Genomic DNA, 16,005 nt, shown 5'->3' with positions numbered 1-16,005 from the left:
AAATCTTATCATTTCAGTATTTCAATAAATATAAGAGTTTAGTTAACTATAAATTACATTAAAACAATCTTTATTATAAACGATACACACTTATCATTTTATTACTTGTACAATTAGTACACTTAATAGTGTAGCAAGTAAATACCAAGTACCTCCATTATTATGAGTCTTTCTCATTGCTTGAAACAAATCTCGTCTTCATTATTCTAGTTAGTATAAGTCACCATACAAGCTTATTTGGACTCATCCCAAGGAGGGGTCCTACTCAATAAAACTTGACGATCATAGAGCATGGAGTGAGAGTTTACTAGAAAAGGATAACTCAACCTCAGTTGGAATGGGATTTCAATGGAAAAAATTTGGGCCACTTCATATCATCTCGAAGTAAACATTTGTACAGAGGTTGTGTAAGGACATTTTGCCTATAAAAGTAAATTTAGCTCAAATAGGAATATCGACTGATACCAACAAATTTGTGGGGAACATGAAAAAATAACTGATATTCATAAACATGTGCATATGCACAGAAGATCATAATCAAACTATAATTCCGATCTTATGGTATTCTATTTTCATTAGTGGCATTTTTAGACAAATTTAAAAAGGAATTGGTAAAACTATTAAGTGAGATTATAATCAAACTATTCTTGCTACAGAAATAAACCTACAACCTTAGAAGATAAACTTCTCCTGCTCTAAACGGAAACATAACTAGTCAATGACACTCTGTTGCACTCTACACCAAACACACTTGACAAAAATAATTAGATTCTTGTAGAACAGGCATATACACAGCACTGAGGTAGATAGAAATACGAAATGCACAAGAACAGTAAGGTCATTGTGAAGCAGAAGCAGCTTCTTCACAATTTTCTAGATCAGAGTCGTTTGATTGAGAAGGCTTGGGAATTAATCCAAGCAGTTTGAACATGATTTGATCCGCCTCAAAATCATTGTTGGCTGTCGTCAACAGTTTTTCACCTGTGAAAATAGAGTTTGCACCAGCAAGAAAGCACAATGCCTGCTCAGAGATTGAGAAACGAACTCTCCCAGCTGACAACCTCACCATCGCTTTTGGCATCACTATACGAGCCGTTGCAATCATTCGAATCATTTCCCATATTTCAACTGTCTGAAAAAAAAAAAGAAAAAACAATTAGAGGACATATTAAACATACAACATCTCTAACACTCCAGTGAGAATTGATTTTAAGGCAAATACACCTGTATATGACAGAATACTGATTAAAAAAAGTTATTTTATGTTAATTATATAAATAAAATTAATTAGATAAATGTAATTTAATGTAAATACACGTCTTTTTCAAGTGAAAGATTACTATTTATGGAAAAAGAAAGTTACTTTAATTAATATATTTGGTACTTTATATATGCAATATTATGTTAAAAAAATTAAATATTGATTAAGTTAAAAGCCCGTTGCATGCTTTGACCAAATAATCCTTTTACCTACAAAATAAATAACAAGTAATCTTATTTGAAAATGATTTAAAATGAATATTTGACGAAAACAAATAAAAAAATTCACCATGAAAAATAATTGAAATTAAAAAATATCATTGCTTTGTTGTATAAATAGATAAATAAAATTAAGATACATAATTATATTCTCATTTTCATGAAGAAAATTATATAGTGATTGGAAATGTTGCATATATTATCATTAAAATAAATCAAAATAATTGAATTATATTTTTCATTAAAAAATCCAGCATGTAAATACAATCTCTATGTATTAAGTATTTAAAATTTACAATACAATCAAATTCAATTGTGAGTTGACATTATAAAGTAAACTAGCAGCTCAATACCATCAGGACCTCCTTACTATCGCATAGGGAAAAAGGTTCTTTGGAGGATTTTTCATTTCCAATATTTTTCCATCAGGAGTTTCCCCCAATAAAACTCTTCATTCATTTTATTGAGTACAATGTCGTGAACGGGACACTAATAACTTTTATGGAGCATAATGATACAACTTGGCTTTAATGAATTTTAATATGGAACATCGAGCAGTTCCACTTTTTTGATTAAAGAGGTGCATCATTGGAATGAGAGTGCAAAGCCAGGTACGTATATCTATAGACTCTAGCAAAGATGGTCTATGCTCAGTGGTATCGCCTTACATGAGCAAATTGAACAATTTGCAGCTAGTGAAAATGAGCTTTGCGCACCTTAGACTGACCTTGTCAATCTCTTCCAAAATCTCAGACATCACAGGCTCCCAAACAACAGTCTTTTTAAACTTAGGCCCCAAAGGCAAACCAAGTTATTTCATAGGTAAACTGGGGTCGCCTTAACTCCAGGAAGGCAACAAGTGGTTCCAAGTTCATCCTGTCCCCAAGAGGAACCAACTCTAACTTGGCCAAGTTGTTCTTCAGACAAAGGACAGCTTGAAGGGCTAGGAAGATGCATCTAATGTTAAAGAAAGTATCATCATTGAGCCTTTGAAAAAGACAGTGCCATTAGGAAAAAGCAAATGCATCGTCTCTAATGCTTCTTTCAGATACCACCCCCTCCCACCAGCCTCTAATCCTTTGTTCTGGCAATCATGCTGTTTAGAGCCTCCATGTCAATGATAAAAATGAGGGAAGAGAGAGGGCCCCCTAGCCTTGAGCCCCATGAGACTTTGAAAAAATCCTAGGGGTCATCATTAATAATAGTCACAAAAGTAGCAATAAAAAGCCTTCATCCAAACATACAATATATTTCCTAACCCAAGTCTCCACAATATATAAAATAGGAACTCTCAAGACAGATGGTCATAAGCCTCTCCAGACCAAGTTTACAGATCAAACCCTTCACGTCATTCTTTTGCGTGGAGTCTACCAATTTACTTCCTAGTAGCGGCAACATCCAGAATTTGTCTTCCCTCTATATATGCGTTTTCGCTCCCACCACATTGTCCCCCACAAGCTCTAATCTTTAGCTAACAATTTAGCTATGAGCTTGCAGATACAAGACACTAAATTTATAGGTATAAAATCCTTAGTATTGAAAGCATCTCAACTTTAGGAATAAGGGCCAAGAAGGAACCGTTCTTAGAAACTTTAGAAAACATCAGAATGAGATCTTATTCCATTGTTTCCCAATTATTTTGCAAGAAAGCCATATTAAATCCATCCAGCCATAGAGCCTTATCCTTTTTACAATTTCTTAGTGCTTCAAGAATCTCCTCCTCACGAAAAGGTCTCTCCAGCCACTGTACCTTCCACTGATCAAGAGCGTCAAAATCTAGGTCATTTAGATTCCATTGCCAACTGAAAGGTTCTATATAGAAAGTCGTAAAAAAGCCCACGACATCCTCCCTCAAGTCTCTGATCTCTTCAACTACCAGGTCACCGACCTTCATCTTCTCAATATAGTTGCAAACTATAGTCATTCTCCAAGCTAACAAAGAACTCGCTAGCTGCCCCCCTTGACCTAAGTGCCCCTAGATATTGGGGTCCAAGCAATTTCAGAATTTTGAAGATAAAGTCCTTTCACATTTCTAAGGGATGGGATGAGATTGTTGAGAAATCCAGCCATTGCTATCTAATTAAAAGAGTAGTTTTTTAGACAGTGTTCTTTTGAAATACTTTTTTTTGTTTAGACAGTGTAAGCAATTACTTTCTGGCTGAAACATTTCATAAGAAACAAGGAATATTCTTGTCTTCATCAGAATTTGCCAAAGGTAGAAAGACAAGTTGCCTCTTTGTTCTAGAAGGAAAGATCAGTGTTGGATGGAGGGATCATGAAGGAGCACCTTCTATTAGTATATGAAGGCAGTCAGATCGTCTCCACTGGAGAGTAGTGGTTCTGGGTCCACTAGGAAGGCTGCCACCGGTCTGGCTAATGTTTGTGTTGGAGTTGGTTAAAGTCCTTTAAAAATAATTTTCAGTTTAAACAACTTAAAGATGAAAAACAATATATGCCAGTAAATTTTTCGATGGAAACTGCTTTCAATGTAAAATGTGGAATTAATCTTATTGTTTTATTTATTTATTAAATATAAATATTAATTTTAAATTATTATTTTATTTTAAGTTACATGTTATTTAAATAATATACAATAAATATAAAATTGTTAAAAATGAACTAATATTAGATTTTTATTTTAACAATATTAAGTTTATTAATTAATGAAACGTAAAGTTAATAGGTATGTATGTTGAAAATATTACTTACTTCCTACAGCACAAACCGTCTCTCAAAAGTATCTATTTCAACTTCTGATTTCATCTTTCTCAAAAACAAAAAAAAAAAAAAAGTTTCCGCTTTTACTTAAAACACTTCTGTACTTCTACTTCTTGACAGCAAAAGTAGAAGCAGAAGTTTGCCTGAATGAACACTAAGTCTCCAAGTTCCATGGTCTATCAAAGCAATTTTTCGATTTTTAAAACTATGGAGTTAAGCATAGTGAAGTTTGATGAATAGAGGGAAGAATCTCTTGGCAACAACAATAGATGAGGATTTGCAGTTATTACATACTTATTCCCTTCTAATTGTGGTTGACCAACAAGATTGCAGGAGATTGAGCTAGCAAAAGCAATATGAGAAGAGTATTTTAGTCTCCTCACATAGGGATCACTTTGTAACAAATTACAGGACTCTTATCAAGAACCTGGTTCTAGTGAAATCCAAGGGTTCTAGTGAATTTCTTCATTCATAATTCTTTTCAATTACATACACTTTTTACATAAATTCTTTTTTCTCCCAGACCTTAATTTGTTATAAATCTAATTGAACTCTAGTAGTCACCTAGAGATGTTTTGAGTAAATATACAATCTATATATACATATTGCCACATGTTAAATGAAGAAAACACCTTGCATCCTATCTAACACTGGTGCTGAACTTTTAACCCAACTTTATATATGTTTATGCATTCATGATGAAGTTTGCATTTTTGGTTTGAAGAGGACTGAAATTACCTTCTCGTCTTGAAGAGGTGTGCCTTTTACTGCAACCAATGCATTGATAGGAACACTCTCTGGATGAGTAGGCAGTGTGGCCAGCGTATGCAACAACCCAACTCGGTCCTCCTCTGCTTCTCCAAGCCCAATTATTCCTCCTGTGGACAGAAAAGAATGAGCTTCGAAAATAAGATAGACAGTAATGATCAACTGTGACATCACTGTTTTCCTTGCAGTTGAAAGGAAAAGATTAATCTATGTGGACATGAGGGCATATACAGGCTAACACCAGAGAGACACCCTTAACAAGCATTAAGTGAAATACTGAACAGCCAACTTAAAAATAAACCAACTTCTTCAAAGCAAAGTGTTTTAAGGGCGGAATGTGGAAGAATTGGGACTAACATACATTGCGCTGTGTTATCTCAAAAAAAAACCATACATTGTGCTGTACGGAAAATGCACCTTGATCATCAGAAAGTGTCCATCTACGATTGGAAAGAAAAAGATGATGTGGGGAAACAAAACTAAGACCATTTAGTGGACCAGATAGCCTATCTATGGGGAGAATAATTTTTTTAATAACAAATATTGTAATTTTCAGTCAAATCACCTGAACAAACATTAATTCCAGCTTCACGAACATATTGGAGGGTTTCAAGTCGTTCATCATAAGTTCTAGTTGTGATAATATTTGGATAGTATTCTCGTGAGGTATCAAGATTGTGATTGTAAGCTGTAAGGCCGGCCTTCTTGAGTTCAATAGCCTGCTGCTTCTCCAGCATACCCAAGGTGCAGCAAACCTCCATTCCCATGTCCCTGGCATAAGACATTCTTATCAATAAAAACCAGTAAACAAAACTAGGAGAATGGGTCATTACACATCCAAACATCACTGTTTTCTTCTACCTTATATGTCGCCGTTGGATGCTCTAGAACACAGAAAGATTCTTCTATAAACACATGAAAAGACAATAACCGGATGCATGAACCAAGTAAATACAAACTAGGATAAAAGTTAGATATTTGCTTATATAAAAGTAATTAAGATATTTCCTTTAAGAACAACCACGATTCCAACAAGGAGGGTTCAACTTGAGTCTTCAAATCACTATCAGAAACCTTATAATATATTTTCATTTACAAGAAAAGAAAACATATCTACAATGAAGAAAGTGCCTCCCATAAACAAAAGCTAATTACAAGCAAGAAATGTATAAGATCCACAAGCACTCCTCATATGCGAGATAGTGGCTTCTAATCCAAGAGTAAAGGGTACTAGCTGTAAAAATTTCTAACCCTATGAAAGACTTTCCACCCCAGTAAAAAATCTTCTGCTTCACTCCCTCTGAACCGACTAAAAGATGGACAGGAGAATGACTGAAAATGTTTGTCCACTGCCTCTACTTCACAAACCCAGATCAAGCAAAAATTTCACCAAAATAGAACCTGCTGTCACTCAACTGATGCTTGCCAGCTTGTAGCTGTGTTCCACAACAGCTTACACCATGGCCACCAGAACAATAATCACCTACAGGTTAAGCTGTACATTCACTTAACCAGCCTCTGTTCAAAAGAAATACCTTTTCTAGCTAGACCCTAATGATTAGATCCAGTACGAATCTATTTGCGAGCAGTCACCTTGGGTGAAGCACCAAACTGACCCTTGTTACTCACATTCCAGCATCAAATTGACAGTACATGGTTGGCTCTGACTATAAGTGTATGAATGAACAAACAGGAGGGAGAGAACTCAATTGTCAAGTTCCTTAGTTATTGTTTTGCCTCAAATGAACTGGTTTTCCTTTCTTTGTGATACTTACTTCCAAAATTGAAATATTACATTAGAACTTATAGAATAAAGAATATCTAAGATCTTGCAGATTCAGAAGATTGTTCTTATAGTTTGACCATAAAGAATTTCTCCCATGTGTTGTTGCCAATGCTGCTTCATTACCTTATTTCTCTCACATATTCAAGTATCTGATTGAAGTTAGTCTTCCTTCCTATTGTATCTCGCCATGCAGCACCCATGCAGAAACGTGAGCTACCAGACTCTTTAGCCTGAAAGCATTTAAGACGTTGAAATCATTCTAACATGAGAAAGGAATCCTATTACATGAAAAACATAGAAATATTTCTTTAACATAAAAATAGATACTGCCATAAACTGGCAGTCCAAAAATTAAGTGCTCACAGGATTCAGGGTCCTGCAAATTCATAAGGTTTAATCAAAGATATTTCATCAACATCAATTACACCCAACATATTGAAAAACAAAGCAGGAATCTGGAGAACACTAGAGTTAAATTTAGAAATATCAGACAACTTACTAAAATAAATATCCCTTACCTAGCGACGCAGTTTAACAGATGAAAAAGTGGAAAATCATGTCTGATTCACACAGAAAAAAACTTCTATTCAACCTAAATTTCATGCTTATAGAGGAGCTTCCCAAATAAAGAAATGTGGTTGCATGTGCATACACAGGTATTCAACATAGATTGCATTCCTGCGAAATGCAATAGGTATACGGGTCTCAATTCGGGACATAGCTTATTATAGTGACTGAAGGCAAAAGGAACAATTTCAGCACAAGGAAAACTAATATGCCACCTCCTATTAACAGTAGCAGGACATACATTCATTGCTGAGTATAACAGTCTTATTGACATAATTCATAATCCAATAAAAAAGCTTTTAGAAGGCCTTAAAAGAGAGAGCTAGCAACCTTCTTTGCTGAATTCATGACAGCTTCTTTAGTCATAAGCTTTTGGGCCTTCAGTCCAGTGTCGTATCTTGATGACTGAGGACAATAAGAGCAATCCTCACTACAACCACCGGTCTTAATAGAGAGAAGAGTGCATTGCTGCACTTCCCTAAAGTTATGGGCATGTCTGTGAACTTGGGCCTGAAAAAGCATGAACCTCGTATAAGTTAATATTGTATTATAAACACAGTTTAAACAAACACAACTAACTGGGAGGAGGAAGAAAATAAGAAAACAATTTTGCAGTAGTGAGAAAATGAGAAAAAAGGAATACTGTAAAATAAAACAGTGCCAGTAAAAGTTAAAACACTGTTCAATTTTAAATGATGCTGGGCTTCGTTTCTCAGTTCTGAATTTAATTAAAGGCTAGTATTATTAAAAAAAAAAGCTAAGAGTTGAAAAGTTTCAGTTGATACTGGTAGACAAACACAAACATAACGCCACCTAATTCCGAATCTTGGAATTTAGAAGAAAGAAAACATTAACGAACTGCTGGAATCTACTTGAAGCACGGTGCACCTAAGTAGTAATTAAACATAATATAATAGAAATGAATAAATTCTCGCATAAAATAAGAAAAGAAAAGCATTATCACAATACATTTTCAGTGCAAAAGCAACTAATAGTGAAAAATCATACTGATCAAATTAAGTAGACTGTTTTTGTAAATGGATGAGGTGAAGCTGTCATTCGTTAAAACAAATGAGAATTTTGTGATGTTAGTAAAGCAAGTGCACAACTTAGATTGCGCTATGTTATCTACCTTTTAAATTTATAGATAACCAAACAGAGAATCAGGTAAGCATCAAGAGAAACAGACATTTAAACGGAAACTTAGATAGGCACATGGATAGAAAGCAAGAAAAGAATAAAGAGAAGAGATACAGACTCCATGGAAGAGAAGGTCAAGAAGAGGAGAATCATAAATAGACTTGATTTGCTGTCTGGTCCAATCGTTCCTAGGACCTTCTCTGATCGTTCTCTCAGCTTCAGAAGCTGCTGCGGACGCTGAAGAAAAAGAATGCGAAAGCGAAATGGACGATATGAGGTAATTCGAACGAAATAGTGATCGAGAAGACAACATTTTCTGAGTTGAATTGGAAAATGGAGATGCAGATTTTCTCGGGAAAATGGAAGTAGAAAGCTCTTGGGAGGTTTGAACTAACAAGTTTACTTACTCTTCTTCCTCTTTTTCTTCACTAACAACCTAACCTAATCTGTCCTTTCAGCTTTGAGTGTGACGCCGTTGGGATATCCGCCTTTACCGGGCCCACCGTACACCTAACCCGTTATATTTTTTTCGTTTCTTCCGTTTCGACCTCACACGCACAGCATGGCACCTGTAAGGATCACGTGACAACTGTGTAGAAAATCACTGTACACAATTTTGCGAGTTTAGTTTTGGTTGGTAAAAATATATATATTTTAAATCTATACGTATTTATCTATTTTTATTAATAAAAGTATAAATTAAATGTATTTATCTAAAAGTAAATTTCCGAAAAGATTAAAAATAGTATTTTTAAAAAAATTTAGATCTTATGGTTATTTCTATTGTTAATAGATTTGCATACTTTTAAATTAAATATATATTTTAAAAAATAACCATAAAATTTTCAAATGATAATATATTTTAATTATTTTTTAATTAATTTTAAATTATTATATTAAAATAGGATAGATGACAGTTTGTAATTATATTGAAATATTTATTTCTTAATATGGATTAAACAAGTAGATTGGATTACAACAAATTAAATATTTTCTATCATAAGCAATAGATGTCGAACTTTTTAATAAACTCTATTAAAATGAATGTCTATATAGTTTTAAAAGTTTTATTTCTTAGAAAGATCATATCTCTTACCTTTTCATACACACTATGTTGATTAGATAATTTCATCATATCAAGATTTTGTTTTTCTTGAACAAATTTAAATAATATTTTTAAATTCTCTACCTTTTTTTTCTTCAGGAGAGTGTTCTCATTTTTTTTTATTTCATAATCATTAGGTTCGTTTATCTTTGGTTTTAGGATTTAAATTTTTCTCTTTTAGTAAGTTAATTCCTTTAAAAAAAGTTGAAGTACATTATTCAAGTTCACTCCATTTTGAGCTTAATTTAACCAGCTCACAACTTAATTTTATAGTGGTGTTAAACAGCGCACCATAAGCAATTTCAAGATTGGAGTTTATCCCATCTTGTTTATCATCAATAGCCATGAGACAAAGGTCATCCTTCGTTGCTTTTTTTTTCACTTTTGGTGTTATAGCTTCACTCTCACTCCAAGTAGCAACGATAGCCTTCTTCTCTTTATTTCACTTGAGGGCTATTAGTTATTACGTGTTCTAACTTGTTACAAACAAAAAAAAAGTTTTTCTCAGTCTTGTTTGATTCTCCCTTAATTTTCATAAAAGTTTCTCTTTTTCACGATTTTCTTCAACTTTCTTAAGATGAAAGCAAATTCCTCTTCATCATTACTTTCTCCCTCACTATTTTCATTCAATGGAAACTTGAAGAGCATTGGTTTTTTACGCAAAACTCAATATCAATAATGCAATCTGAATTCACACATACACAATTAGCATAGAAACTTAATCCCTAAATAACTCTTCCTATTTAACTCACAATCAACATGTAACTAAAACTAAGATAATAGAGATAAATAGATTTATTAAAAAATTATAAGAAATATCTTGATAAGTTAAAATCAACTCAGAAATTTTTTTTGAGAAATGTCATAAGTTATCTTAATAAGTAAACACTAATTCTCTATACAACAAGAAGGCTGAAGAAACCTTATAAATAACACATTCAAGCTAATGACTTTGAAGAAATATTCTTAATTTTAAATGAATGGTAAAACACTTCCAATAAGGTATATTTGTAAGCAATTTCAACAAGAGTCATAAGAGAAGACATTAACTTTAAAGGATGATTCTTAACCAATTACAGATAACAGCTACTCTAAGTGACAACATCATAAATTACACATGTTTAAACATATTTTAAGAGTTATTCTCTCTTCCATTGGCTGACCATGCATTGATCTTTATCCTTTTGAAGTCTAGGCCATGATAAGAAGAAAACTTGGTAAAGACTTTGTGGAAGAGTTGGCAACCTCCATGCTTGGTAGGATGAGTAGAACTCTTGATCTCTAATTTGAAGTGAAATATATCCATGATTTTATGGGATGAGAATCCTTGATTGGCCATATGTTTAATATGTTTTTCCATATGTTTATCATGCCTTCAAAAGAGAAGTGAGTAGCTAAGAGTCTTTTAAGAAGAGTGGGCGGCTTCTTCATGTGAAATACCTGAGAGTCCAAGACTAGGAGGACTCTTTTGGTGGCTGCTTACTTGTAAACACCTTATAGAATAAATAGTCGAGCATCCCTAAGCTTTAGGACTCCTAAATACTCAAGTTTGATGACTTGAAGATGGATAAAAGCTCTTAGGAAGGGGCTAGCAAAAAGTCCATGATGTGTAGGACTCTTTAATATTCGAGTATGATGAGTTGTAAATAAGTGTATGGCCACTTCTCCTATTGGTTTCCTCATGAACTCGAGCTTGATTTCTTCTCATGGGGCCTAAATTATACCCCTTAAACTCATGAAGTCGCGACCTTCTATGTGATCTCCCAGAGCCCATGAGCTTCCATATGATCTCTCATACGGCCGTGAGCTTCCATGTGACCTCTCATATGGTTATGAGCTTCCATGTGACCTCCTATATGGTCATGAGTTTCATGTGAGCTTGACTTTTATTTTAGTTGTGAACTCTCGTGTGTCCTTGAGCTCTTATGTGAGCTTGAGTTGTATCTAGGCTGTGAGTTATGACATATGCCAGATTAATCTTCATTAGTTTCCCTCTTCATTTCATCTTCTTCTCTCCTCTTTATGATCAAGTCATGGGTCATAAGAGAACCCAAAAACTCATCCAAGCTAAACTTATTGAGGTCCTTTGCCTCTAAGAATTTTACAACCTTTGTATCTTAACATCTTGGCAAACATACAGAAATTTCTCATAAATTAATTATTAAAATAAAGCTTGTTAATTGTTTTTATTGTGTTTGTAATATTAGTAGACCTTGTAAATATTGTCAAGATTATTCATGCTCACTTATTTTTAATAATTTATTATTATCCATGAGCAAGTCAACTTTTGATTCTTTTACTTGATGGATTCCTTCATGAGCTACTTGTAACTTGTCATATATTTTTTTAGTTCATTCAAATGTGGATACTCTATTAAACTCATTAGTAAGGAGTCCATAATAAAGTATGTTTATAACCTTAGCATTTAACTATATTATACTAACCTATAATCATTTTCATCCCATTAATCTTTTTATTTTATTACAATTTGGTCACCTATTTTCCTAAAGGAACATGTGATCTATTTTGTGCTTGCCATTCTAAGATTTTTTTCTCTAAATAATTAACTCACTAAATAGAAATGAGACTCTGATATCACATGTTGTTCCAAATAGTGATGTGAGCTAAAAAGGGGAAGAGATGGGAGTTAAGTGGGTTTATTTAAATTTTAAGAATGTTCAGTTAATTTCAAACCTAATAACTCAACATATCTTACTATGTTGATTGTGTGAATTATTGATGTAATTAACTTATCTTAAGTTTGATATATTAAATATAATAGAAATAAATGCAAATAAGTAAATATGATATACAGAGAGAATACAAAATTGAATTATAGAGGTTCAGACACCAATATGCACCTACATCCTTACCTTAAGCCAATTGCTTGAGTATTTCAATTATCTTCACCAAGTTCTTATATAATGCTTGTTTGTCAAGGCACCTAATTTTGTTTCTTATAACTGTTCTCCCAAATACTTCTTAATGAAAGAGTATCCCATGCTCTCAAATAAATCTCCTTTTCAATCTTAAAGAAAAATGAGTAGAAATATAAGATTTATCTTTTCTCCCTCACAAAATAATATATATTTCAAGTTGAAAATTTAAATGAATTAACTAAGGCTCAAGAAGATGACGAAGATGATTTTCAAGTATAAAATACATCCTTAAGAATTCAAATATTGAAGTAGCTCAAAAAGTTTTCATCAAGTTGTAATTAAGGCACCAAAAAAGTCATTTATACATATGAAGTTAGAAACTAACCATTACTCATGTCCTAAAGTAGTTAAGAGGAATAAATAGTCAGTTTTTGAATGTTTTCTCTGAGTTTAAAAAACTTAGTTTATACTTAATAACATGATGCAAATGTGTTTTAAATGTGATCGCACATCATTTAATTTTATGATTGTTTTTTGTGAAATTGAAAAACTCAAACAGTATTCATTGAGACTTGAAAATGATTCAAGTGAGATTCAAATATACATATAAATGGTTTCAGAAAAATTTATTTGATATAAAATTTTCTCATTGTGTGCCTTTATAGTTTTTTCTTGAAAAATAAATTTTTAAATACTATTTTAAAAATCTTAAAATATTTTAATCATATTTCTTGAGTCATAAAATTTAATTTTTAATATCTCGACTATAATGGCCCCGAAAATTTAAATGAAGATGTATGTATAAAAAAAAATCTTAAATGCGGAAGCGTAATAAAAATTTTGATTAACATCTCTTACACAATAACAAAAAACGTATCCAACATATGAAAGAATAAGCTGATTAAAAGAAATACTCGAAATAAAAATTATAAATAGAACTATAAAGTCTCTAGACGTCTAACTCGCCGTCTTCCTGTGGAACGGGCTCGGGAACCATGTCTTCTTGATATGAAATGGTTAAGTAAGGAATGAGCTACACTAACTTAGAAAGACATCACACTATCTCACTGCCACAGAAGTAAAGGTTGATAAAAAATAAAAACAACCAATAAAACATAATTTATAACAACTCATTTATTAATAATAAAAACCTTTACTGGCCACTTACCTCGGTGAGATTTGTGAAAATAACATATGAAGACAATAGTATTATAACCATCATAAAATCATATATACTTAGTAGTATAGCACGTGTCATACTTTTGCACTTCAATAATCAGATAACAAATTTCCTCTTTTACCAACTTATTAGTATCTATGGGGATCCATAGGGGAGTCCTCGCTACACGTGAATCATTAACATTAATAAGTTGATTCCAGGGCCGTCCCCATACCCCGTCTAGTATAGGCGCTAAAACACATAAGGTCTGCATACCCCGTCTAGTATAGGCGCTAAAACACATAAAGTCTCCATACCCCGTCCGATATGAGAGACCACGTTTCCGGTAGGGTTCCCTACGGATTCGGTCCGTCCACCATCTCTCAGGATATCTAGTCAGGCTGTCCACATTATCCATTTGTCACTTCACATATCATTTTTTTCCATTTTTCTTGGTCTCAATTATCCAATCATACACAAACACGTAAACCAATAATAACACCAAACAAAATAACACAACATTTGGTTCACCATAATTCAAACCATAATAAAAGAAACCATGATTCATGCATACGAAACCATAAAATAAATACATCAAATACCATACTGCATTTAATACTGAAAAAAAGATCAACAACAACTGACCAATAATATATCATATTCGGACTCCATTGGCAACCTCAATCAATTATACATATCTATAAAGTCATAAAATACCGTTTAAACAATTATTAAACTTTAATGTCGTGATAGGAGATAGGGTGAGAGATCCTTACTTTTCGAGGTTTGAAATCGGCTCTACAGTGCGCCTACGGGCTGTTCCTAAATTCTCTGAATTTTTTCCGGGAAACTGAAATGCACTACCTGTACCTGCACGTGTCCCAGAAAATCCCAAATCAGACCTAGGGCCCCTTTCAGCCAATATTGAAATTCCAGCACGGCGGCGATCCGCATCGGGTTGGCTGTTTTCGGCCAAACTTGCATTGGTTCCTGCGATAAAACAACCCCAGGGCCCTCGGTGGGTCAAAAAATTACGAAAAACTGAGACTTACCGGCGGCGGTGCTCTCGGGTGCGGCGGCTTCTCCGGCACGAGTCACGGTTTGATGTTTTGCTTCTGTCAACCTGTAGAGAAAAGGACGATGATCACAGTGGTGTAAAAATTGTATCGAACGGGAGCCGGAAAGGGCCTCATCGGAGGCAAAAACCAAGAGAAGCTGCGGCGGCGCCGCTGGACTTCGGTAGTATTTTTCGGCCGATTGGCCGTTGGTTTGGCTCCGATTTGGCCATAGGAGGATTCTGCATTGAAAAACGAGCCAATGAGAGAAATTTTACCTCGTTTGGCGATCGGAAAACCCTCCGGTGCGGTGGCGGGCGGCGGCGGCCGGCTCCTCCGGCATGTGGTTCTTCTTCTCCAGCGAGGCACTGGCGGCTAGGGTTTGGGGTCGGGTGTGGGTGAAGTTATTTATAAACTCTCCCTTTAATCTCAGCCGTCCATCACGATTTAATCTGGGCCGTCTGATCGCGATTAAAATGGGAATAAATTTGGGCCGTCCATCACGATGCGATATGGGCCGTCCGTGCGTGATTCAATCTGGACCGTCTGCACGCGTGAGATCTGGGCCGTCCGTGCGCGTGAGATCTAGGCCGTCCGTGCGCTTGAGATCTGGGCCGTCCGCACGCGTGAGATCTGGACCGTTTGATCGCTTGCACGCGGATCGCTCACGAGACTATGTCTGCGTGGTCTCCCGCGTAAGCTTCCTTGCCACGCGGCGTGTTCTGGTTGGCCGGGGCCGCTGACTGGACTGCTAACGTGGCTGCTGACGTGACACAATTTTCCTAAATTGCGTTTTGACCCCTTGGTTTCTGATTTTCTTTTCAAAAATACCATCAGAATCCAAATTTTCACCATTTTTTTCAAAATCAATTTCAATTAAATTCGAAAAATAATTTTACCTTATTTTATCATTATTATTATTTTTATTTTTATTAAATTAAATTAAAATTTTATAAATTAAATATTAAAAAATTAAACTAAAATTTTAATATATATTAAAATAAATAAAAATAAAAATAATAAATTAGGTGTTACATCGACAAACAATAAGATAACTACCACTTACTAATCTTCATAATACCTATACATTTATTATTTTCATTAAAATTCTTCAAGTCCGCAGACTCGTACTTGATCTTCATTGCATATCTTAATTTACAAGAGTTTAAGAAGAATTTTTATTAGTATAAGTTAAGTACTATTATTATTAATATTAATATATTTATTTTAATAGAATTGATTTTGAAAGTATATATTGATTTGAACAGAAAATATTATTTGAACAAATCAAAATATTAGAAAGACAAATCACATACTTAAAGCTAAAAATCATATAACAATAAGATTAA

At 34.0% G+C, this 16,005-nt stretch overlaps 1 protein-coding gene across 1 annotated transcript; it reads right to left on the bottom strand.

Moving 5' to 3' along the window:
• Positions 1 to 608: 608 nt before the first annotated feature.
• BIO2 (Radical SAM superfamily protein) lies at positions 609 to 8,903 on the bottom strand. Its single transcript, XM_022039907.2, has 6 exons — positions 8,577 to 8,903; positions 7,649 to 7,828; positions 6,875 to 6,981; positions 5,531 to 5,736; positions 4,936 to 5,075; positions 609 to 1,132 (listed from the first exon to the last, which is right to left on the bottom strand). The coding sequence occupies exons 1-6, from the start codon at positions 8,769 to 8,771 to the stop codon at positions 839 to 841; spliced, it is 1,122 nt and encodes a 373-aa protein (XP_021895599.1). The 5' UTR covers positions 8,772 to 8,903; the 3' UTR covers positions 609 to 838.
• Positions 8,904 to 16,005: the final 7,102 nt, after the last annotated feature.

This window comes from Carica papaya, chromosome 3 (assembly GCF_054855325.1).
Source record: "Carica papaya isolate Zhongbai chromosome 3, ASM5485532v1, whole genome shotgun sequence".
Classification (NCBI taxonomy): Eukaryota; Viridiplantae; Streptophyta; class Magnoliopsida; order Brassicales; family Caricaceae; genus Carica; species Carica papaya.
The sequence above is the reverse complement of the archived record's forward strand: the minus strand, read 5'-3'. Positions and strand labels throughout refer to the sequence as shown.